This window comes from Orbicella faveolata, unplaced genomic scaffold (assembly GCF_042242905.1).
Source record: "Orbicella faveolata isolate gen_17 unplaced genomic scaffold, um_ofav_v1 contig_1, whole genome shotgun sequence".
NCBI lineage: Eukaryota > Metazoa > Cnidaria > Anthozoa > Scleractinia > Merulinidae > Orbicella > Orbicella faveolata.
This window is the reverse complement of record NW_028301536.1, coordinates 30403890-30430082: the sequence shown is the minus strand read 5'-3', so window position 1 is coordinate 30430082 and position 26193 is coordinate 30403890. Positions and strand designations below refer to the sequence as shown.

At 39.0% G+C, this 26193-nt stretch overlaps 4 protein-coding genes across 7 annotated transcripts; 2 read left to right on the top strand and 2 right to left on the bottom strand.

Annotated features, from left to right (window-relative positions):
• Positions 1-1615: 1615 nt before the first annotated feature.
• LOC110053529 (chondroitin sulfate synthase 1-like) lies at positions 1616-8558 on the top strand. The gene is made up of 2 exons (XM_020759767.2): positions 1616-2495; positions 4480-8558. Exons 1-2 carry the CDS (start codon positions 1770-1772, stop codon positions 5935-5937), a joined length of 2184 nt encoding a protein of 727 aa, XP_020615426.2. The 5' UTR covers positions 1616-1769; the 3' UTR covers positions 5938-8558.
• Positions 8559-8905: 347 nt separating this feature from the next.
• On the bottom strand, positions 8906-14329 carry LOC149118734 (L-rhamnose-binding lectin ELEL-1-like). Its single transcript, XM_089272045.1, has 3 exons — positions 14203-14329; positions 11115-11213; positions 8906-9771 (listed from the first exon to the last, which is right to left on the bottom strand). The coding sequence occupies exons 2-3, from the start codon at positions 11125-11127 to the stop codon at positions 9404-9406; spliced, it is 381 nt and encodes a 126-aa protein (XP_089128171.1). The 5' UTR covers positions 11128-11213; positions 14203-14329; the 3' UTR covers positions 8906-9403.
• Positions 14330-14377: 48 nt separating this feature from the next.
• Positions 14378-19072, top strand: LOC110053525 (uncharacterized). The gene is made up of 2 exons (XM_020759762.2): positions 14378-14642; positions 15758-19072. The coding sequence occupies exons 1-2, from the start codon at positions 14622-14624 to the stop codon at positions 16709-16711; spliced, it is 975 nt and encodes a 324-aa protein (XP_020615421.1). The 5' UTR covers positions 14378-14621; the 3' UTR covers positions 16712-19072.
• Positions 19073-19878: 806 nt separating this feature from the next.
• Positions 19879-26184, bottom strand: LOC110053632 (thioredoxin-like protein 1). 4 transcript variants are annotated; one of them, XM_020759887.2, is made up of 9 exons: positions 26026-26184; positions 24356-24452; positions 23994-24155; positions 23546-23668; positions 22781-22850; positions 22147-22240; positions 20899-20977; positions 20608-20712; positions 19879-20307 (listed from the first exon to the last, which is right to left on the bottom strand). In XM_020759887.2, the coding sequence occupies exons 1-9, from the start codon at positions 26133-26135 to the stop codon at positions 20278-20280; spliced, it is 870 nt and encodes a 289-aa protein (XP_020615546.1). In that variant the 5' UTR covers positions 26136-26184; the 3' UTR covers positions 19879-20277. The 4 variants fall into 4 exon arrangements, with proteins under 4 accessions (XP_020615546.1, XP_089128065.1, XP_089128053.1 ...); XM_089271939.1 differs by lacking the exon at positions 26026-26184 and having other exon boundaries at positions 24356-26010; XM_089271927.1 differs by lacking the exons at positions 19879-20307; positions 20608-20712; positions 20899-20977 and having other exon boundaries at positions 21798-22240.
• Between the last annotated feature and the right edge of the window lie 9 nt (positions 26185-26193).

The window sequence follows — 26193 nt, the reverse complement described above, 5'->3', positions numbered from 1 at the left end:
CGAAGAGCAAGAAGGAGTCTGGTGAAGAGGTGCCAAGAAAGTCTGCTCGCAGGCTATTATAAGCTATAATTGAACAATCACAACAGGACACTATCACTAATTGATCGTGAGACACAGCGAACGTTGAGGACAACACTCGGGTAAGTATTTGCTTTCTATGAAATTATAATTTAGTAAAATCCTCGCTCATCATATAATTGCTGTATCTTTGTTATAGATTTCGAACGCATATGTGTATTAACACCTGCGGATTAACAGATATTAAAGAACACAGTTTGAAACCGTTGGTCAGACCACACTGCAGAAGCTGTCACAACAACACGTAGCCTGCGAACAGGCTCCTGGTTGGGTTTAGTGCGAGCTAGCCAATTGTAGTCTAGGGCGAGCGGGACGAGCCGAGAGCGGTCTGGTGATGAGGGAGTGCGCGTTCCCCGCGTCCCACTCGCTTTTCTCGCGGATTCACGCTCCCACTTGCTTCACGGTTCGTAGACTGCCACTCGCTTCGCTCGCCGAATTTCTTTCCACTCTCGCTGTTAGCCCGTTCGCAGGCTAAAGAACACACGCAACAACAACAGCTTGCTTCTCATTCACAAATCAAGTGTACACTACAAACATAGCATCTTCACTTGGAATGAATGTCGAAACACTGTTCAGTAACTTTTACACGCAATATAGGAGTGTTTTTCCGCACAACAACCTTACAAATGCAAATTCCCTATTATGACATTAGACATGTAAATTTCCCGCCCGTTCGATTATAAGGGCCTGTTACTTCATGTCAAAACGTTCAAAGAGCTGATCTAAAACTATGGCGCACGGCGCAACAGTAGCAGACTAAAAAAATAGAAATGATGGTTTTCAGCGGTAAATTTTTTTATGCTATGGTTCATCAAGCTTGCTAAGCAGTTTCTTCATCACTTCATTCATAATTGTGAAAATAGAGAAAATAGATTTTGACTGTTCACACATTTCTTTATGCACTGTCTGCAACAGGCCCTTATAATCGAACGGGCGGATAATTTACCTGTTAAATCTCGGTCACAATTGGGTCATTGGTCACAATTGGGTCAAGGTTGTTGTACGTAAAAAACGCCAGCATCATCTTATCAATCTAATTTAATTGCAAAGTACAAACCATTTGATATGCATAATAACCCTTATGATTCAAAATAAGGCGGGCACAAATATTTTTTTTCTGCTTTGTACACCCGGATGGTTTATTTATAAACTAGCTCCGACCTCCGGCGCCCCAACTAGTCGGCCACCCTGCCTCCACAACAGCATTTTGTGTAAAAGTTATTAAGCGGTGTCGCGGCATCCAGTCCTAGATCAGAAATTTGTGATTTGTGATTGAGAAGCAAGCTGACGATGAAGCAGGCAGTAGGATAAAGTGTTCTTAGTTAATATTCAGATGTCCGTTCAAGCGGAAAGCCTGGTCATGAGTTCCACATCCAGGCTAGCTAATAAACTATATTTTCTATTTTTCTAACATCTCATCTCCAGGCAATGAAGTATTTAATTTAACAGAGAAAGCGAGAATATTTCGATCGACTAGAAAGAATCAACCAATCACGAACGCGATATCGCCCCGGGCAATCATGAATATTTAGTTTCAAAAGTCTTCAGCATACCTTCTTTGTCGTTTGACTCCTACTTTCATTGTTTCGAGCTCTTTGAAAGGGATAAGATAACAGCAAGTTATCCGTCAGTTGGTCAAGACAACATTCATTTCATTTCGTGATTAGCTAGGCGATCGACTTTTTCTTTAGATGGAAGTTCGAAGTCTTCGTGAGTGTCTGTTGCTGCTGGCCGGCTTGATTGTTGGTTACAATGTGACGTTGTTTCTGAGGCAGAATCAATGCTATTTAACCTATAAAAAGCATTTCCGACCAAGGTCAATGACAAAAGAAGTGCAGTTTAATAACCGTCAATTCATCTTTGTTGGTGTTATGACATCTGAGCAGTTTCTGCAAACTCGAGCTCAAGCAGTGTCCGATACATGGGGCCGGAACGTTGCTGGAAAACTAACATTTTTTTCAAGTCAGGCTCGTAACAAGTCCAAACTACCAGTGATCAATCTACCCGACGTGGATGACTCGTATCCACCGCTGAAGAAGTCGTTAATGATGACCAAGTACATACACGACCACCACATCGACGACTACGAATGGTTCATGCGGGCGGATGACGATGTTTACATCCGCAATGACAAATTGGTTCGTTTATTACGTTCATTAAACAGTTCCGATGATATCTACCTGGGGCAAGCGGGAACAGGTGCAAAGAAAGAAAGAGGAAAGCTTAACCTGTTGCCTGGAGATAACTATTGTATGGGAGGACCGGGTGTAGTATTCAGTCGAAGTGTTTTGAAGAAGGTTGCTCCGCATATTGAACATTGTCTTCTAAAAGCACCGAAATCACACATGCATGAAGACACTGAGCTTGGTCGGTGTATACAACGCTATGTTGGAATTTCCTGCACTTGGGCCTCTGAGGTAAGCTGCTAATTATCAGAAGTTAAGGATGCAGGTTTGTTGTATCTTTAACTCATTCGCCCTTCCTTCCTCCCTTCCTCTTCTCCCCTTTCAAAGAATTTCCTTCTCTGCCCGGCTTCATAATGTCCCCGTGAATTCATTCATAACCATTGATACCTCAATGATCTTGAGGATTTGAAATGTAAAAAAATGTTTCATGATCTTCAGGGTAAAATAACGGAAGACACATTAGCCACATACACAGTGTTACCATGTAAAGTTCAAGTTGTCAGCGAACAGCGCGCGTATGTCCTAACGCTGAAATAAGTCTGCCAAACCTGTACGTTGGGTGAAATTTGTGGTCCACCTGTGACAGAAGGCTGCTAAAAAGGAGATTTGTATGTGATTAGTTTAAACTTCAGGTTACCGCAAGTATGAAAAAAAGTTACCAGTGTAATACAAGCTAAGATCACCGACCGCTCCATGATCTTGAAGATTTAAAATGTAAAAAAATTCTTCGCGATAACTTCAGTTTAAAATATCGGAAGACAGACCAGCCACATACACCGTGTGAGCGGCACAGCCTTATTCTACGGAGAATTTCAAGTTTTCAGCGAACAGCTTATATCCTAAATTGCATTCTTCACCGCAAAAATAAGGGCCTGTTCACATGGAAGTGGAGGACCCCGGGGAGGTGAAGTACCTCAACTATCCGTGGTAAAGAAATAAAAAAGACTCCAAAGTGGTCAAATGCTGGGAATAAATGAGGGGAAAAGACACCGTAAACTTGCCTTAAACAAATATAAGTGAATTGTATTCAAGATGACTTGAACATTGTCAATAGCTTTTCTCGCTTTTTGATTGGCTACCTAAATAAGTCCATAAAATCTCATTGTTTAAAAAGTTGACAGTTTGACAGCTGAAAGTTGAACTTGAAAGCTTGCATAAATTAAAATTTTATCTGTCTGTACTCTTATTGATGATAAAAATGAGCCAATCAGCGCGCGAGAAATTAGGCAGTTATTGTAAAACAAAGAACTAACGTTTGTTTTCTTCGTTTGTTCCGATAAAGCTGCTTTTCGCTTGAATGTCGTCGTTGCAGGCAAAACTTCAGTTTGATTCCGCTGATTAGCCTGACCTATTTTCATTGATATGATTGCACCGAAATGGCGACGCGTTCTACATAAATTAGCATACTTTTCCTCTAGAGACCCTCGTAAGACCCATGGGTACTGAGCAGAGTGTTTAAACGCCCTCCGCACTTGAGATCCTTCTGTTATATGTTCATACCCCGCCAGGTCTGTTCAGAGTTCGCTTTTTGCCCACCCATCTCCCCTCAGCGACGGAAACCTCCATCCTGCTGCACTTCTTCGCATGCGCGGAAATTATTTTCGCCCATATTTTAGTATATATCTTCGCGTGTGCCATACAGGTGCAGCATAACAAAGGAAATTCTACTACCCTCCGATTACACGCTTAAATTGTCGCCAGCAGTGCAAGTTTTATCAGCGTTTTGGCGGTTTTGGAGGTGAAATCGTCGAAATAACTCGCCACGCTCGTAGCGGTTGGCAGCCATGTTGCTCTACCGTGTGTTTTTCCGGGCTTTGGCGCAGTGATTTGATTACCCCGGTTAGGCAGGTTACTCTACTCCGCAGCTTTCACATGAAGAAAACTCACCCCAACGAAGCGGGTTTCCCGGACCGGCTGACCGGGTAACCCGCCTTGGTGGGGTACCCCACCTAACATGTGAACGCGATCAAGAAAAAAAGAGAGATTGTATGGATAGATTGGTTACCCCACCAAGGCGGGGGACCTCAGTTGCCCAAGGTCCCCCACTTCCATGTAAGTCTGCCAAATCTGCACGTTAGATGAAATTTGTCGTCGATCCGTTGCATAAGGCTGCTAAAAACAAGATTTGTATGTAATTAGTTTAAATTTGGGTTACCGTACTTATGAAATATCGTGATAAATGATTAGACCGATTTTGATTTCATTTTTCTTTCAGTTACATAAACTTTTCTTCCACGACTACAATGGGAATGGAAAAATATTTGTGGGTGAGCTGGACTCTAAGAATATTAATGATGCGATCACGCTTCACCCTGTCAAAGATCCTGCCTACATGTACCGTCTACACGTCCACTTTAACAACGAACGCATTCAAGATCTTCAACAGCACGGAGAAAAGCTCCAACGTGTTTTGCGGAACATGGATCGATTGCTACAAGCAAACAGATTGTCCCTTCATGAGAAACGAGGTCTTCAAGATGCTAGAGATTTTCATCATCAGTTGGCCATAAATAACATTGAAAAATGGGAAATGTTTACTTCCAAATTATTTTACCCTCACATCAGCTCACAAGAGCCCGTTACCAAGATCCTTGGCGCACTGAAAATTGAAGTCAACAATATACTGAAGAAAACAAACGAAGTTATAAATGAAGAGGCCAGGAAGAATCAACATCTTGGGAAGCTCAAGGACCAGACAATAAATTATGGTTATAGGTGTGTCCATCCCCTATATGGCCTACAACATATCGTACAACTCACAGTAATTAGTGCAAAGAAACATCGCAACAACATAACTAATGAAACGAAAACTAGTTACATGTCACACGAGAGAAGGTTCTATACCCAACAGCCTTTTGCAAATTTGAGATACACCACTGAGCCCCCTGCAGGGATGCCCCCTTATATACACGTTCTCGTTCCCTTAGAAGGGCGTCTGGAAACGTTCCGTCGTTTCATGGCAAATTTTGAATTGGTCTGCCTCAAAGTACTTCAGAGAGTCAAGCTGGTAGTCGCATATTCTTCCTCTGTGTCTTCTCCTCATGAACACAAAGGTATCATGAAGAAATACCAAGAGAAATATCCCGAAGCAGAACTTATTTGGCTTGATGTTGCGGGTAACTTTTCCCGCGGAATAGCTCTTTCTCTCGCAGCAAATAAATTTGATCAAGCAGCCTTGCTATTCTTGTGTGATGTTGACTTGATCTTTAACTCGGAATTTATTGATCGCTGCAGATTGAACACTGCGCTTGGTAAGCGAGCTTACTTTCCAATAATTTTTACTCAGTTTGATCCTGAACTAACATACAGCAACAAAACCAAACCCGATTCGCACTTTACTATTAACAAAGATGCAGGAATGTGGAGGTCATTCTCTTACGGAATAGCATGCATTTATTATCAAGACATGGATGCTGTTGGAGGCTTTGACACAAGCATTAGAGGCTGGGGAATGGAAGACGTGGATCTGTTTGCGAAGTTTGTAGATCATCCAGAGATTGAGGTGTTTCGCGCACCTGATCCCGGTGTAATACATGTTTATCACAGAAAAACTTGCGATCCAAATCTCTCCGTTACACAACACACTGCGTGTCAAGGCTCTAAAGCCTCCATATCGGCATCTCAGAAATCATTAGTCAGAGCTTTGCTTTCTACTCAGAATGCAAACGACTAAAGTTTGTTAACAGTAATGTACCCCGGTAATTATAAATAAGTACTCTTCCGCTAAACGCCTCTGTGAGTGGAATTGTTTACCAAGACCCGCGGCTGAGTCAGAAACCTCTAAACAGTTCAAGAATGGACTCAAGTGCTTTCTTAATAATTTTTTTACTTTTTTAACCATTTCCTAACGAAGTTGTATACATTGTAGAGAATACACCCGCCATACATGGGCCTCTCCAAATGACAATCTCTATAAATTAGCGCGTGGTCAGACTGCGAGGCTATTTTTAGGAAGGACACCTAATTGGCCAATTTAAATGACGTAATAACATGGAAGGTTTAATTTTAACAGTTAAAATTGCTACTTTCTGGCTATTTGAAACAGGTTTCCAAAGAGATCTTTTTCGCTTTATGCCGTTCAGTGCTTTTGGAGAAACGACTTTAAGAACGACTGATTAAAGTGGCCGATCACTTCCTAGGCTGTAACACGTTTGGTGGTTTCTTATCCAAGTCCCATTGCCGTGGGTACGATCACGATGATGATCTGCATCACCATTCTTGCGAAGGAAGACGATGTACATAGTAAAGCCTGTGAACGGATGGACTGCTTCGACTTCATGACAGCCAAACGTCAAGTGGGTTCTGGACGTTTTCCCGCCGCCATGGAATTCTGACGACCTGCAATCGTCACTTCTTCGGAGATGATCGCGACACCTACCACTTGATCTCGTCGCAAGCAAACATCTCCGTCTCCGAGTTCAAACCCCCTCCGCTCTACGTGTTCGTTGATTACATGGCCATCACCGACGAAAAGGAAATGCAAACCCTCATCATGCTCTGCCTGGATGCCGAGAGCGACGAGACCGAGATGTTTTATGGTCAAGACTGCACCAACGACATGTTCGTCCACTTGGACGAACTTACCATCACAGAGGAGGGAGACGTTCGAGACATTATCGTGGTCTTTCACAATTTCAAGGGTTACGACGGTATGTTTGTTTTGCAGTACGTCTTCACAACCCATCAAGAGGTAAACAAACAGATCAACGAGGGCATCTTCTCAACGCGTTAGAAAATCAAGATTACGAGAGTCCAATGCCACGTTCAGACATGTACGATCCCGAAGGTATAAGTGCCAAAAAAGGCGGAGCTCGAATGGTGGTATGCGAAACAGGTGGCCAACGACTACACCTTCTCCGACGTCAAACTGGTGAAGGCGGGTTGTCACTGTTTCCAGGCCGAGTTCCAAAAACACGTTGACTTTAACCTCATGGAGAAGTGCGTCCCCATCACTTCGATCTGGCACCGCTATTGGAGCAAGATGCCTCTCCCGTTCAACACCATCGACTTGGAACCCCCACGCAGCAGGCACGGTGCCCAAACCAATCAGTCCGTGAAAGCCTTCCAGTGGTTGGACTGGTATGAACATTGTCTACGTACCAACATCCCCACTTCCTCGACGGGCGAGCCTACGGCTGACCACATACGTCACACCGGTAATGGCGGGGAGGTGAGTATCCAGACACCAGTACGTTCGATCCATGTAAATGGTTACTAGGAGACAACCCGCACCGTCTACGAATTCCACAGGTGGTGGTGGCACGGGTACCCTTAATGTTATCCCGACAGATATCTGCAGGCCAAGTCAATCCAGACCGTACCTTCCACAAGGTCTATCAGGCCACCAAAGCCGAGGGAGATATGCTCTTCACCCTCGAGTAGAACGTGATCGTCAAGTGGGAGTGTTAGTGGGACCAGGTAGTGAAAGCGGGCCTCCCTCTCCAGACGTTTCTCTCCGCGGTCGATCTCGTGGAGCCCCTGTATCCACGGGAAGCCTTCTTCGGGGGACGAAGCAATGCCGCCACCCTCTCACACAAAGTTGACGAGACGGTCAGAGAAAAAAATCAAGTACGTGGAAGTCACGAGCTAACGTTTCATGGATGCCCAAACCCCTACTGGAACGCACGCATGGTTGCTCGCACACTCCCGAGGAACGTACCTCGTGGTGCACGCCCGAACTAGTGAAAGGCCTTGAGATGGGGTGCACTTTCTGTTCGTTTACAGCTCCCTGGATCTAGACATCATCATCATCATCATCATCATTTTATTTCATGATAAAATCTACCAAGAGATGGCCGAACGTTTGTAAACCAAAACCCATCCAATGGAAAAAGCTAAGAAATTGTTATGTTATAGAAGATTACTAAATAAGACACTTCTCCAAGTTTTAGGCCTGTGCGTTTCCCCAAATTTCAGGTATTCGTCGAAAGGTTTCGCAGAAATTTACAGAGCCCAGCATGAAAACGCCATGTTGGTGTACATCCGTGGTGCACCAATATGGCGGCCGGAAAATAGTGTAAACATCTGGAACTTACTTTGGCTATCTAGGCGACCTATTATCAGTATTGAGCGAACAAGCATTTACATAAGCACTTTTCCTGATGTTCTTACTTCTAAAAAGGCTCAAAATCATGAGATAAGTATATACTTTTCAACAAACTCGATCGTAGCCTTGTGTCACGCACCTCCGTAACCCTGAAATTCAAAATGCTCTGGTTTCCAAACGAAGCACGCTATTGAGCTGTAAAATTGTAAACAGATATAAATATACCGCCTGATGAGGATACTAGCAAACACTTTGGTGGCTCTTTAGTTTTGGATTTTAGAAAGTGATGGCGTCAAGTGAAAACGATCTACGTGTATGACTAGGGCGTTAGGGTGCGTTTCTTTAAGAAAATCCAAGATTGGATTTTTAAATCCGAAAACGGATTTTGGGTTTCTTTGGTGCATCAAAGAAACCGAAGAATCCTTGCTCAGACCGGTTCCTTTGCACCATGATCCGAGTGATCTTGGATTAATCTGTTTAGAAAAGAAACGCTAAATCCATATTTCGGATTTAAGAATCCAATCTTGGATTTTCTTAAAGAAACGCACTCTAAGGTTCCGACCGGAAAAGGAAACTACTTTGTAAAACTGTCCAATCCACATTACAACCCTTTATTTGAATTTCTGACCCACTTGCTTAATAACGGTCACAAAGATGATCATCTGAACGTGAAGCAGAAAGCCCCCAAAAGCTCGATGCTCCACTTGTTTACCAACTCCTTCGCATCGTCTAAAGTCTCTCCAACAACTTAAATTCCTTCTGTTGTAGACATGCTCGTACTCCGCTACATTGTTGTGCAACCAAAATACAGCTATTAAATCTTGCTCTGCTACAAATGTACGGTCCAGTCAAAAGGACGAACACACCACACCATTTCCACACTGAACATTGTACTATTGGTGGTTTTACATCGAGCAGAATTCTACCCCGACCCGACTGCAAATGGCCAATTCCATCTATGTGTTGCGCCTGCGGGGAATCATGGTAGTTGTATTCATCGTCTTGGACTGGATAGTTGTTTTGATGAATACAACTACCATGATTCCCTGCAGGCATTTCTGATGGTGGGCATTCAGGCCATTCACAACGTGATTCACATGTAATTCACGCTCCCAAGTCTCTTGGGACTTCTACGTGCACGCCCGTATTGTGAGATATATGGCACGTCAGCTTGCACAGGTGAAAAAACGTATTGAAATTCGACCTCCAGATATTTGTATGTTAAGTAACATGGATCTCCAAATACTGAGTTGCTTGAATCGAGCTCGCAGCTGGATCTGTTGCCGCATTTACTCTTCACAATCGCAAGAGAATTGCCAGCATGACAATTGGTAGTGTAGATACTCGGATGTGGACAGATTTGAAAGTCATGTCTGCCATAAGACGCTTCCAAAACCCTGATGTTTCCTCCTTTCAGGCAACGGATAATCGTTTTGTCACCTTCACAAATCGTAACGGACACTGGGCAAAATTCAAATAAGAACATGTTGAGTGCATCATCAAAGTTTGTAATTCCAACCAACTGTTTACCACAAGAGCAGGGTTCCAGATAACGTTTCAAGGCAGGATGTCAATTAGGAATTCCAGTGGGTCACTTCCCACTGCTCTCACCAAATCACTATAAATTTTCTATTAATCGTATCTATAACAACATTCTCTATCGTGATTGGTTTTCTGCGCGCCTATTTGCCACGTAATCGGCACGCGATCACGTGGGTGTCCAATCACAGGTATCCAATTTAAACTGTTTGTAACTGGATGATTCGCATGTCAATTACGCGTGCTTTAATGGCTTCATATGCAATGTTCCTACAGTTTTCAAAACTTATGAAAAACGCCACAGACGTTTTCGCTCAAAAAAAAAAATTATCAAAAGACATTTTTAACACTCAAATTTGTTGCAGATACGATTAATTCGTAATTGGACTTCGTGTCGTACAATTCAGGGAGTAATCATTCTTGTAATTTCCCCAGGGGGTACTTCCTATAAGGGCCAAAACGGGGAGGCTCTGCCCGAAAGGGATACATTTTTCAGGCTTCAGGTATATAAAAGGGTAGGGAAATTGGTCATTTCGGTATTTAAAAGGGCCTTTAATTAAATATTTCGAATAGATGTGACAAGAGTTTAGAAAGGGGGGTGCAGTGTTCTAAAGTAGGTATGTGAAAGGGGTACTTTTTGTCAATAAAAGGTATATAAAAGGGGTAACTTTTCTGCCAAAATGGATATAAAAGGGTAAGGGGTTGGACCTTGGGGCAGAGCCTCCCTGTATTAAACTTTGTTAAGAACCGCCCCCCCCCCCCCCCCGGGTGGTAATTTCAAATCGGTCTCGCACTTTGCACTCGTCCGATTTTGAAATTACTCGCGTGATTACTCCCTGAATTATACTCCACTTGGTCCAATAACTATTACTAATTTGTTGGGTCATTTAGCTGACCTTGTCGGGTTTTTGACCTGACGCCCCTCACTTCTGATCTGGAACACTGCAAGAGACTTTCTTAAATTCACAAAAATAGTACTCTACATGAAAAAAACAAGTCTGGACAAAAAAAGGCCAACTCCCCCAAACTTTTGTATTATGCTTTAGGTTCTAGAGCTTTTAATAAACGACAACTGGTCACCTCAAATAATTGGACACCCAAAATTCTTGTAGCAAAGGATTTTTTCAGGCTCCTGGGGGAGTACAGCAGCAAAACTAATCCCTTGGAAAAATTGTGGAACAATGCACTGAAACGTGTATTGATTAGGGTAATAACGCTGCCTCAAAAATGTTAAAACATGTCAAGGAAAGGATAATACACCACACCTTCATAAGGCATGGTGAGTTTGGTTTCCTCCAGGAGAGTCAACAGAGTGAACAGTATAAGGAAATCGTGGAACAAGGTCCACTATTGAGCAGTCATGTCTGAAAATCAACAATCAAAAAGCAAATTTGAAGTCATGGAAGTCTTGAATTATTAATGAGTTTGAGACTTATTTTTATTTGAATTACATAGTTTATCAGGTCCGCATTTCCAATTTTCAATCCAGGAGATACAACTTTTTCCCTGGGTGGACAGTCTACAAAGTTCTATACGGGCTCTGCTCTGAGGTCCAACCCCTTACCCTTTTGTATACCATTTTGACAGAAAAGCCTAAAGCCTAAACCCCTAGCACCAGGGTAACCCAACCTGTCCATAAAAAGAGAGGAAATGTCAGAGTGCTAGGGTAACTAACCCTTATGCTTCCAAGGTAACCCCTAACATTAGGGTAACTACCTTCTTGTAAACAGAGATTAACTAAAACGCGGCTATCAAATAAAATACTAAAATCAATTCCTAAAAAGACAGATGTTATTAACTTGTAGATGCAGTGTATGTACCTAAAGTACATAGTTGTTGAAGCACCTCAACCATACCTGCACACCAAGAGAACAAAAACCTGGAGGCGATCCAAAATCCATATTGGCCATCTTCGCTTCGACTGATGTAAACAGCATGCGAAAACCACGCCAATTTTGTACCATGTATTGCACAATTTGATTGGTTGATTTCTGACCAATTAGGATACTCGTTAAATATATATCAAATTGTTCTGTTTTACGTTTTCCTGTTGAGAGTAGCTCAAATAAGAGCAACAAATTCCCTTCTTGTTTTATTTTCCTTTTTGAAGTCTCACAAATAACAAAATTAATGAAAAAAAATGAAAACGAGCCACAGTAAGTAGTTCTGGGGAGATTTGGTGCTCTAACCAGGACACCAGGAGATTTGATGACAAACTTGGAGACTCCCGAGAAAACCGGGAGAGTTGGCAGGTCTGCCTCAACTGTGATATCTTTTCTGCAAAATGATGTTCCCTTTGTTTTAAGAATACTGAATTTGTTGGAAACTTTGTTTGAATCCCTAGCAAGCTGTTCATGGCATTTCTGTTTTCCATAGTTTTCCATAGACTAGCATGAGTGGTTTTCAGTATAGAACTTAGGGTGTACATTTTGACTGGAGCCCATGACATTTTGGTCTGAAATAGGGATGTTTTTCACTCTGGCTAATTGGAATTCGATTTTTTGCTCTACAAGGAACTTTTTTTCCACATCAACATTGGCCAAGCTGTAGCCCTTCTCGAATGTTTACGCAAATGGAAGTCATTTCTGGTTAGCTGCAGGCATATATTTGAGCCGTGTACTCATTTTATGAGGTCTGAAATGGGGTATCAGATTTTGGCTCAGGTCTAAAATAGAGAATGGAAATGACAGATTTTGGCATGAAATATATTTACTTATCATTACAATTTAATGTCTACACTTTACTACAAAAATTAAAAATAAGCTATATGAACGATCTGTAAAGGAGTCAAAACCCCATGTAAAAACAGACCACCAAAAGGGAAAAAATAAATAAATAAATAAATAATAAATAATAATAATCAAAAAATAAAAAGAAATGAAATCCCCTCAACCCCTCATATTAATTATATCACGAGGCCAAAAACACGCTATAATAGGCTTCCCGAAGAAAGATCCTCAAAAGCAGGGATATTTGGACGAAGAGTGGTTATTTCAATAAGCAAATGACCTGAAAAAAAAACCTAACAACAGCGTGTAGAGCGGTCTAAGGACGGACGCCATCTTCTGAGTGCTAACCTTTGATGCGTGGCGTTGCATGACAGAGGGAGGGGCAAAATATGGGCTGCCGACACAACGGACGGCCGGGAACGAAGAGGCTCTGTCACTATTTCCACTTGTGGATAGCTTATTCAATTTTTGCTTTCTGGATTTTTTTCCCTTTTTCTTTAATTTTTCTTCATAAATTTAGTCTCAATTGGTTATAAAAGCTGCATGTACGGAAAACTAGCTAGAATTACACAGAAACGAAAAAAAACAAAACGGATGCTCTGGCAACTCAGGCTAACTGGACTTGCGAGTCGAGAGAGTGGCGGAAATCGAGCTAGCCTGCATAGCAGGCATTTCCAAAAAAGCACGCGAAAGGAACGAAACTGCAAGCGAGTGCAAAAAATACAGAGCAGAGGGAGGGGGTGAGACGAGGGAACAGAAAATTCGAACTTCCTCGGACTCGACCATATGTATTTTGATCTTGTCGGGTTCCGGATGTCGCACTTTGCATGAATGTCAAATTTCTGATGTCACTTTTGGATTGACGGGCTGCTAGCCAATCAAATTGTGATACCTTTTATTTTAGTTAAACACTGCTTTCAGAATTTCTGACAATCTCTGTCATTACATTTACACACAAGTACAACGACCCTGGCCATCACCTGGCCAATAAAAGAAAATAATGTCGAAAACACTCAGATAACGAAAATTTTGAACCAGAGAAAGGCCTACACAGCTCTGTGTCACTTATGGGGAGTACAATGGTCTTTATGTGATTAATTAGCTGGCTTGATGAAGGTCTCATCAGTAAAAGATTTCAATATTACGCGGAGAAATAAGCTTATGTGGAGTGACTGAATGTGTCATAGTTACAGAAATATACATGTGTGGCTCGGTACTCAGAACTCAAAGCTCACAAGTGGAGCAATCATTTTGAGAATCGTTTCGGAAACTTGTTGTAAGTGGAACGATCTGACTACACTGCGGAACGATTTCAACATGGATACCGTACACAATAATGATTGTTGATGTAAAATAGTTGTCTTCAAACCACGACATGGATTTATTCCCAACTCAAAAAGGTAACTTGAGCGAATTGTTGTTGTTCTTTCGGCTGCTTTCGATCCTTTTTCAAACTACACTGTTTACAGCTCTAAGAATATTAAATTAACTTAAGCTCTGGCTTGTACACTAAAAATTGCTAAAATGGAAAATGTACGGTCACTAGAAATGAGTTCACCTGATTATTTCCCGACGGAATTATGTACCAATAAATAAATAAATAAAAACAGTTAGAATATCATACCTTATTAGTCGACTGCTTAAAGTCATTTCTGGTTCCTCCTACTCTTTACAGCGCTCACTGGACCTCGCAACCGAGCCGCCATTTTGTTTGTTGAATGCCCAGGCGCGCATGGCATCTAGTTGGCGGTCGTTGGCGGTGTTTGTTTCCGTGCCAGTGACACCGGTTTGTTTGTGCCGTTTGCTTAGCCCAAGGGGCTGCTGGGAAAATATATTCAGGTAGAAAAACGGCACGGAAACAAACACCGCCAACTAGATGCCATGTGGCATGGAGAGGATTGTGGCTTTTCATTTTGGAGACAAACCTAAAGAATGCTCTTGGCAACAAACAGAAGAACAAAAGATAACGCGGCCGCTACACGAAAAGTCGACCATATTCAAAATGTTTTTTTTCTAGGTTTTTCCTTCTAAAAATAGCTAAAAATGCGAAATAATACAATTGCGGTAAGTAAGAGTTCCTAGGGCTTTTTTTGATTTAAATAATTTTAGTAAGCAAGTTTAATTACGTAACTTTGACCTATCCACTAATGCCTTTTCGTTTGAAAAACACATACATTCTGATGTGTAAATGAATGAATGAAAAAGGAAGATTCTAATGAAAAGTTAAATTGGTTAAACTGCTGATGTAATTAAGTTATCTCAAGTCAATGCAATTGCACCCAAGGCCTAGCCAAACGTAGTCGCAAGTCGACCCAAGTTTTCAACTTGAGTCTACTAATGAATCCGTTTGGCCAGGGCTTAAAGCAATTGAAATTCGTTGTTTTTATCAAAAACTTACATTTGAAAATAATGCTGTCCTGTGTTGAGACATTTGAAAACGAATCCCTATTGTATTACAGTGGACAGCAAGAATGGAGCCAGGCTTATGACAATGCACTGACTTTATTCACACTGTATGTGTGCATGTGCAAATGAGTGGGGGCAGGGAAAACACTGTGTAAATAGTATTGTGCATGGGAAGTGTGTAGCGAAAACACATACAAAATTCATAAGCGTGGATAGGGCCTCAGTCACCTTGCAAGCAGAGCCTTTTCTTATGGTACATGTGCAAAAAGAGCTAATAGAGGCTCTGCTCGTAGGGTGGACCTCGGTGTGCCTAAACATAGTCTATACAATTTGTGATTATGCGACTCAAGGATTTGAAACAAAAATTGAAAATTATGTTTATGTATTCTTTAGTTAGTCACTTATGAAATATTGATCACATTCTTGATACTACTGTCTTGTTGCTGTGGTTTTAAAATTCTTGATAGCATAGGCTTAAAAAAACAATCGGAAAAGGCAAGTCCCTCCTCCCTTTAACATTGATTTTGGTGCACAATTTCTCAGAATATGATCAGGTGACTGATCTTTACCTTGTGGTGCACTCACTGTGTGATTATGGCACAAAAGTTTGCTCCCCAGCCCCCACCCCACAACAAAAAAAGGAAAAAAAAAAGCAACGAGCCAAGCCAGTGTTTTGCCATGGAGTTGTGGGTTCACATTTTTATCAAGTTATAACATGAATAAATGTCTCATAATTATGTTTTGATCCTGATAAGAAACTATTTTCATTACAGATGCAACTTAGGTCATTGGTGAAACCTGCCTTTTTGGGAAAGATTGCATGTGCAATGTTAATCTTACTCTTTGCTTCCAATGTCTTGAATGGGGGACTCAGCACAAACAAAAGTCTACTATTCCATCATGTCACCCAGGAAGATAACAAAATGGAATCTAGCTTGGATGTGAAAAAGAACCTTCAACTGGTCAGCTACAACTTATGGTGTGATTTTCTTAACCCTCATGCTGTGTTCGACCTCAGTGAAAGAATCGAGAGTCTCACGGAAGGGATAAAGGATTTTGACATTGCACTGATTCAAGAGGCATACATCTTGAATGCAGGAGTAGTAGTTGTTTCAAAATGTGCCTCGCTTTTAATTGCAGCAATGGAAAAACATGGATTTCATTACAGAACTTCTATTGCAGATTTTCTGGCACCTTATGTCGGAAAAAGTGGTGGTATTGTTATATTTAGTCGTATACCACTTGTAAGGACAGCTTCAAGACTATACCACAACTACTCAATTGCACAATTTACTGATTACAGGGGCTTTGTGGTTGGAGAATATTTCTTTAACTCTCAGCATCTTTATGTCATTAACACACACCTAGATCCTCATGGAGTGAAGGCCAGAATTTTGCAAGCCAAAGAACTCGCTGGAGCAATGAAAAATTTGAATTCAGGTTCACATGTTGTTGTGGCTGGAGACTTTAATATTGACAACAATTACCCAACCACTAGTAACAGCAGTGAGGAATATAGAGAACTACTATGGACAATGAATCAAGCTGGTCTTCAGTCCGTTTTCCCAGTAAGACGTCCAACTAACACTGATGGTGGCAACTATGATGCAATGTTCACTAGTTCTAATGTTGCAGTAGTAAAGAAACAGATCCTGAAATTGGTAACAAAGAGTGAAAAATTAGTCTCAGATCATTTTGGACTTGCAGTTCAATTGCAACTAGTTTAAGACAATAGGGGTTTTGCACAGCAGCCATGTTGCATGGCAGGAACAATGCAAATGTTTTGCGTTTAGGAAGAACATTTTTTTCCCATAGGAAAAAGAATCTATTGTTCCTGCCATGCAAAATGGCTGCTGTGCAAAACCTCTATACATTGTAGTCTCTACATGTATATACCCACTATGATAATAGAATCAGTATCCTGTGGCAAGATCAGTCATTGCATGGCTAAGTGTATAGATCTCAGCCTGCTCTCACCATTCTCCCATGCAGGACCCAACTTAGAAGATCAATGACCTTCAAGTGTTAAATTTTATTTCAAAATATTGTAAGGCCAGTGAACACAAGAGATTACCTAGAGTTATGCAGTGGAACCTCAATTTAACAAACCTCTATTTGATGAAGTCCTCGATATAACGAATGATATTATATGTCCCGGCCAAAGTTACAGTAAAATGTATGGAATAGAACCTCGATATAACGAACCTCGATATAACAAACATAATCTGGAAGCCCAAACGTAAAATCTACCTCGATATAACGAATTACAATGTCAACACGTGACAGAGGATAAATGCTGAACAGATCAACAGTCAACAAATCCTTGTAATCCTTATGGTAAAGAGACAGCAACTTTTCAGTCAACAGCTTATTATATGTCATAGACATTGGCACTATAGTATTTCAACGTCAATTAACTTCTGCTCTATCTTCTTTGAAATCCAGAAATGTTGGGTAGTGCAACATAACACTAAAGCCCATTTCCTTGTTTACATCTTTTCTGCATAACCTCTATGTTGCAACATTTTTAAATCACTACTCTGAAAGTGTCGTTCTTTTGTAAACAAAAGCTGCGTGTCTGCTCAAAAGTGAAAATAATTGATACTGAAAGCCACCATGCTTAATGAATTGCATCTCAAAACGCGGCACTTCTGGGTGACGAAAATTGCACTGAATTGCATGACAGAAGTCACCTGTGTTACAAATCAATCGTTAACTATGACCTTGATATAACAAACATTTTTGGTTGTTTCCCCTCAAATTCATTATTTTTTTAATTTTTTTAATTTTTTTTTTTTTTAATTTTTTTAAATAATACTGGTGAGCAGCACTTCAGCAACAGATCTTGTTAACTTGCTTTATTTTCTCCGACTGGTTTCGTCTGATCATACAGACTTCATCAGGGAGTTTGAACAAGATACATAAAGGAAAAAACACCTACAGAATTGCGTGTAGGATATGACTAAAATCCTGCGAATGTGCTATGTTTAATTTTGGGGCTCATGGATTTAACGTTAAATCCGTGAGCCCCAAAATTAAACATAGCACATTCGCAGGATTTTAGTCATATCCTGCACGCAATTCTGTAGGTGTTTTTTGCTGTTCACACCCTAGTCAGAACGTGATTTGTACTCTAAAGAATAAGTATAAAATAAGTTCCTTTATGTATCTTGTTCAAACTCCCTGATGAAGTCTGTATGATCAGACGAAACTGGTCAGAGAAAATAAAGCAAGTTGACAAGATCTGTTGCTGAAGTGCTGCTCACTAGTATTATTTAAAAAAATTTTTAAAAAAATTAAAAAAAAAAAAGGTTTTTGATATAACAAACCCTCGATTTAATGAACAAATTTGGCTGGTCCCCAGCAACTTCATTAAATCAAGGTTCCACTGTAGTATAGAACTGAATAAGAAGATGAATATCATACTAAGGGGAACTGCCAGGCTATTCAGCATGCAGAGAGAGCTGCAAAGGAGACCAAAATTAATGCTTGTTTGAGGGTCATAAAATAGCCCACAGTTGCTGTGCCTGACTTGCATTGGTTTGAAAGATCTATTTAATAATTAATTGATTTTAATTTAACTATGGTTGTATGGAAGGACTGGTTTTTTACAACAATATTGTTGTAAAACAACTATTATTATTAGTATTTTATTTTTATCTTACTCTTTTTCAAAAAATGACAGAAAATGAAAATGAATAGCCAAGGTAAAGCACTTGCTGAAAGATCCGGCTATATGTCTGCATTTTTAGCTATTTATGGTGTATGGGAGAATTACTAAATGTATTTAAGTAAACATTCTTTCATCTTGGTTTGTACTTTTCTGATATATATGCTTTTAAAGTGATTGGAAAAGTAGATAAAAGATGACCATGTACAATGTCTTGAACAACAAATTATTTATTTGGAGGCCATAAATGGATGGTTGGTTGCATTCGTGCTTCCTAAATATGAAATTACTGTAATTTCGCAAAAAAAAAAATTTAATATGGCAATCTTCTACTGAAACTAGATTCACATACTTGGATGAAAATCACTTGTAAGTCTGTTAGTAGTGTGAGGCCTGCTCTGTACTGGCAAATTATATGTCTCATTTGAAAACAAAGTAATGCAAACAAATTAAACAGACACCTTTAGTTGATCACTGTTGTCAGTTGCTGGTGCACACAGCACAACATAACTGGGATATAATGCAGTAAGCATTTAACACAAGGAAAAAAAAGCTCTTTTCTTTTACACATTTTCATGGTCATTTGTTATGTTGCAAGTGTGGACAGCTGAGCTAAATGCAAAAGAGAGATAAGGGTTTGTCATGAGTCTTAGAAGAGTTTGCCTCTTCACTTCTTTGTATCTATGTTATAGGTCAAAATGAAATTCAGGTTAAAATGAAATTCTGGTTAAAATGAAATTCCTTTGTCTCTCAACCCTAAATATTCATGGATCATGAATAATTAGGGTTAGAAGACACAGGAAATTGAGAATAGCACTGGATTAAAATCATTTTAACCTGAATTTCATTTTGACCTACAACATCTACACAAGAATGTTTGCTTGAACTAAAATGCCCTTTTCCCTTCTTATGGTGCTCTCAGAAAAAACTGCTATGATCACTGAATGATTGAACACGTCTTCAGAGACTCTGCCTTGACAGTTATAATAATTAGTTAGGGCAGGACGTAGTAAACTATTCTTGAAAACGTTTGCCACTTTCATTCGTGGCAAGACATTGTTTGATGGGTTAGTTTGTGCTTTACATGTTAATGTGACTCATAGATTTTGCTTTGATAATGGGCTAATGCTTGAAAACCCAGTTTTAATTCCAAGTTTGTTTTGCCAGGTTAACTTATCATTATTGATGCCAGTTGTTTAATCAACTAAGTGCTAACAAGGAGCCTTCTTGCAAACTAATTGCTTTAATTGACAGCATTTGGATGGTGACTTGTTTCATACATGGACACTTGCTCTCTAAAAATATAACTGACCAGTATTTAATGCAATAGAAATTCTCAAAAATTGAGAAAAATTTGAGACTGCAGGTAAAATCTTTGCAAAACCATTACAATTAGTGCTTTTTTCCAGGTAAGTTGCCTTTCACCTTACATGCCAGCTGGTCATGATGAGTCTCTCTCTTGAGTGATGCATTTTGGTTGTGGAGTTAAGATATTTTTGAACATTCTGTGCCAAGCATTACAGCTGATTGTATCACTATTAATTTTGAGAACTGTGTGAATAGAATCTTATCAAAACTATTTCATCTGCTCAGGCAGGCAAATCAAGCAGCATGGTTTTGGTCTCAGTGCCTGTCTCCTTTCTTTCCAGCCACCTGAATGAAACAAAAAAAAATACAGAAAAAAAGAAGAGTGAAAAATCATTGTGCACAATGCACAAGATAATCTTGTCAGACAAGTACTACAGCTGTAGCAGTGTTATTAAAGTCATTTTAGAGCAGTTTTCAAAAGAGTGAAACTGTATTTCATTATGGGTACTTAGAAGTTTTTCAGTGCAATCAAATTTATACAGAAGGGACCTAGTCAAAGTTCTCATATGGCAAATTGTACAACTGATGAAACTGTACCAGTTGACTCTTAGAGTTTGTAGCTTGTTTCAAAATGACGGACCTTACCCTTTTAAATTCCTCCATATTAGTTGAATCTAAAGGGCTTCCAATAAATCCAATATACTCCAACACAGTAGTTTCTTCACCTCCTTGATTGTTTTGAAAAAATAACTGCAGAACAGAACATTAGAAAGGAAGGATTTTCTTATTGGACTTACAAGTACACTGTACCTATCTTTAGTTAGTATATCAAGAGAGAAAGTAACAAAAGTTTCTAGTAATATAATAACTACAAAATTTTATGACTGCATTAAATTCATTGATTAGTAAATATATTAAGCACCGAGGTCTACTTACTGTTAGACTATTAACATTTTGAAATTTGACAAATTTCAGTGGGGTTATGACATCATCTTTTATATCATCTGGTGTCAATCTGCACAATTAAATAACATTGTAACATTGTAAAATAACATTGTATTAATGAAAATACAGACTGTTGAATGAGAAAATTACGGCTGAAAATATACATCAACTCAAATAAATATTTATTTTCAGTAGCTTGGACATATATTTGTACAGTACAATAAAACATAGGACCTCCCCTAGTGCTTGCTTAAACGCTCTTACTGGGTTTTATGATTGCACAATATTTGTAGGGAAAATATCCCAAAGAAAATAATATTATAGACACTGATTGGTTAAAATCATATTCTATAACTCCATAGAAAAACAGAAAAGTTGTCAGTAATAGTTATGTAACTTTGTTATTTTCTTTGGACCATTTTCTACAAAAGATTAAAAAAAAAAAACACTTTTTTTTTACAAGTGTCTCTATTGAGTTATGGACTGAAACACTTGTGAAAGTTTGGGAGAATTAGAAAAAGCGGTGGAGACACTCATCTGTTGGCTTGTAAAGATCCTTTAAATACATGTACCTTGGCAAGAATCTTTATAAATATAGCACATAAAATTTCTCAGAAGAGGATCTTTCAGGATCCTCTATTATTGTTGGAAAGCTGTTATTGTGAGACTACAGAAGAAACCAACTACAATGTACACCCCCTAAAATTCAAGGTTATCAGAACAAAATGGCTACAAAATATGAAACTGAATGTAAAATTTTATAAATGTTTTAGATTATTTTGAAAAGAAATGGTTATTTAGCCCTGGCCAGAAATAAATCAAATCAATATTAAATAAATACTAACAAAAGAAATAATAAAATTTATGTAGCTTGATTTACTTCTTGTAATCATGAAGTTATTCATTTATATATTTTTGTCCTTTGTTCTTGTTGTCCTTTTTCTTCTGTATTTTTTTTCTTTCACGTGTAATGTAACGTACATGTAAGATACTGAAAGATGTAAACTTAAGAGCCATATATTAATTTTCAGCCAATTTTTTTTTTTTTTTTTGCAAATTGATGTAAGCCATTGAACTGGAAACAAAATCAAATGTAAAAAAAATCTTTGAGGATTATCCTTGATAAGATTGTCATGAAGATATGGAGATCCTCTAGAAATGTTGAGGATCCTTGAGAGATTTTCACCAAGAAAATCACAAAGTATATAAATAGTTAAATCTAACACATGAGTGACATACTCAAGAGTCTGCACTGCTTGAAAGTTTTCAGCAGAGTCAAAATCCATGCTATTTGGATGGTTTGTGAACAGTTTCACTGTTTTTGGTCCTCTCCCTGAAAAAACAGTAATCAGAAATGTTGGTACGACATGCTCCACAATTCTACAGAATGATTTTACATATTTTCAAACATGTACATGTATGCTTTCCAATATTACTCCTTTCTACACCCTCCCTCACCACAATGTTGACTCCCACCCAAAACTTTTCCTAAACAGATTAAAAGAGACATCCATGAAGGATGCAGCATTGAAATACTAAATGTCCGCTTTCATCATCATCATCATCATCATCATTAGCCATAACCCTCCTGGGGATATTGTGCTATTAAAAAATATTACAACATGAATTTGCAAAGTTTAAGAGGGCATAGATTTGTAAGCTCCATAAAATGGAAGCTGTTCCTGTGAGAGTTACAGCTTGACTGGACTTTGTTTGGTTCATGGGACTGAGTAAACGCCATTGATCGGACTGGGGGATTGGATGTACATCAAGTGTTGCACCTCCTATTATGGTAAGGAACAATGGCAACAACAATGGGAATGTCGCCAAATAAACTTGGTTTTATGAGCAGTACAATGGCTGATCCACTTACCATCATCTGGACCTTGTATCTTAAGGGAGTGAAGTTTTACAGCTTGGTTGAAGGCTATTGTAACCAGTAACTAGACAGTAACAAAAAACAACAACATTGTAGATCGGTGTGTTTCAAGGCTCAGAAATACACTGTACAAGCCTTGTGAAAGTTAGTTGTCCCATGTTGATTCTTGGTGCACAGCTACAGTGTACATACACAAGGCTTCCAATATTATACATATATGTCAATGTCCACCTTGGACAACCTATAAACAACACTGTAAAATATTATTTTTCAAAAAGAAGACACCTTCCAGCCCTGTCAAATTTGCTGGTAGCCAACAATAAATTTGCTGCCCATAGTTACTGTACATAATAAAAATTATTTGTTGCACACTTCACACTAGAGTCCACAGTTTACATTGTACATGTATCCTAAATATTAAAAGTACATTGTAAGTGTCAGGTATCTACTGCCCACAAATTACATAATAATATTATGTAGAACAGTAATTATTCTGTCTACTACCACAACACATTTTGACAGGGCTGACTTCCTAATATGCAAGTGCTAGAATTCAAGGCCCTAAGACTTTGTCTAGACCTGGTGCAGAACCACAGAGAAAAAAAGGACAGCCTTGGGTTGTACATCATGGAGAGAGGCAGCAGTGGTTGCACATGACCAAGTGGCATAGCAAAGAAGAATTCACAGCCCATTCTCCCCAGGGGATTAAGGCATAAAAAAGAATTTGTCAAATACTCAGCTCAATTTGTTTTGCTGTACCTGTTCATCACAGTCACTTTCCAAATAATCTGGACCCTTGGCTAGTGCAGCTGGTAGATGGTAATCATCACTTTCATTTAGACATTCACATCCACTCTTGTTTATAAAAGTACCTAAATCCATCTGTGATAAATTATTGAAAGAAAACAAAAACAATGCCAAAAACTCCAGCATTAGTTGCAATTATTACAAGTTTCAATGTTGTCACTTTTTAATAAATAAAATTATAATTAGCACTTTCTAGAATATCCCTGGTAACTGAACTATGTGCACAGCCACACTTACATGAATATATATCATTTATCGCTGCAAAAACTTTGTGCCCCGAAAACTATCACATGCATTTACATGTAACGCTGTTAAATTTAAGTTTTCTTTTTTCAACTTGAGTGATGAAGAGATTGTGACAATCGTGATAATGCTAGATGCATACTGTCATATAACTTACATGCCCCTTTACACCAACATCACTATCACTGTCGCCGATCCATTTGATTATTTTTTCTTTCAGTTTCTTTGGATCAGCTCCACTCATTTCATCCACCTTGACTTTCCCTTTAAAGAAAAGAAATGTAGGCATGGAGGAGACACCATATCTGGCTGCTATATCCTACATGTATGAAAGCAAAATAAGGAAAAAAATAAGATTCAGTGGTGTAGAGAAAGAGGTCACAAAATCCAATCAAGTAAAGAGGGTTGTTACTTGAGATCACATGGAAAACCATCTAATTAACTACCTACACATTTTTTTTATTCCTGATTAGTATTTATTTAGACACAGTCATGTATAATGTACATTAGTTTACTAACCTCACATTTGTCCACATCAACTTTCAGAAAAACTGCTGCTGAATACTCTGTACTAAGTTTAGAAAAAGTAGGAGCTATATTTTTGCAAGGTCCACACCTGTGTGTTACATGTATGTACAAAAGAATATATTGAACATTTAGATCAGTGCAGCCATTCAAACATGACAATGATACATGTACGTTTCCAGTATATAAAGGCTTGTGGGTATATACATGTACCAAAAAATGCATTAATGACTCGTGGGATGTAATATATTACACCAATCAAAAACTTTGCATTTAACTATTTTATACTATACCATAGAAGTACAGTGCCCGACACAATCAATGCAACATATGGACAATGCGTGAGAAAAGGGTGGATGTTATACTGCAGGATATACGATGACTTTCTTGTATTCTTATTGGCCGTATTTTCTATAGCATGGTTAGCATGTTCAGCATGTTATAGTTTAATTTTTACCCTAGTTGCTTTTAGGGTTGACCTGCGTACCATAAAAATAATATTATTATTCCACATGGCTACTTAAATGTAATTTTCATAATACAGCATCTATAACAAAATTCTCATTTGCGATTGGTTCTCCAAGTGCCTACCGTATTTGTCACGTAAATCAGCGTGCAATCACGTGGGTGTCCAATTTGAATTTGTTGTAACTGGATACCTGTAATTGGATACCCACATGACTCGCACACCAATTACATGCGCTTTAATGGTTTCCTTCACAATATTTCCAACAGTTTTCAAAACTTATGAAAAGCGCTACAGACGTTTTCCCTCAAAATAAGTTCTCAAAAGGCATTTTTAATTCCGAAATAAATTATTTGTTATAGATACAATTAATTAGTAATTGGACCTCATGTCATACAAATCGTGCAAATCGTGCTCGTAATTTCAAATCGGCTTACACTTCACGCTCCTCCGATTTTGAAATTACTCGCAAGATTACTCCCTGAATTAAACTTTATTTGATCCAGTTACTATCAGGTATTATTATTTGTTTCAACCATTTTTTTTTTTTTTACTTGACACAGTTGTTTTCAACAACTCAATTAAAGCCAATAAAATACAAAACTTTTTTTTTGGCGATACTTTCAATAATCAGTAACTGAAGGTCAAGATACAAATTGACCACAATGCTCCACTGATATTTTTATCCACATTTGAGATCAGCTTAATTTTTCTCATCATCGAACTCTGGCTGTGCTCATTATATTCTATCCCTAACAGTTTTATAAGGCTCCTTCATACCATGGCTATATCATTCAGTCTTCATGGTATTGTGTGCTATGGTCTGTGCTCTGCGGTCATGATAAGCTTAAATGCAGTACCACATTTTAGCTTGCAAGGGCCTTAAGCTCAGCTATAAGCTTTACTTTTGCTGAGTCACTCGCGACAGAGCCACAATGGAAGTACATCTATTAAGTGTCTTTGTTTGAGTGTTATGACGCAAAAAAATTAATAACATAGCGTCTGTTTTAATAATGATTAATTTGGTTGTATAATAGCAAATTTCTGCTAATAAATTCCAATCTCAAGTGCTGCTAGAGTGTCGCTACGTGTAGTTACTTCTGCCGATAAATTTACGCTCATAGTCAAAGAGTTGAGCCTTGACTGATCACTATGAGTTTTACAGAGATGTTTGAAGAAAAATCTTTTCTTTACTCACCAAACTGCCATGAAATCAACAACTACAAGTTTAGCTCCAGCTTTGGTCATTTCTGACAGGAAATGTGAGTCATTTTCAATTACTATGACATTCCCTGTAGCTGCCGCCATATTGTCGGAAGAAAAAGTATTGTAGCCGCGAGGGACTGAGAGCAAGCGCATTACCATC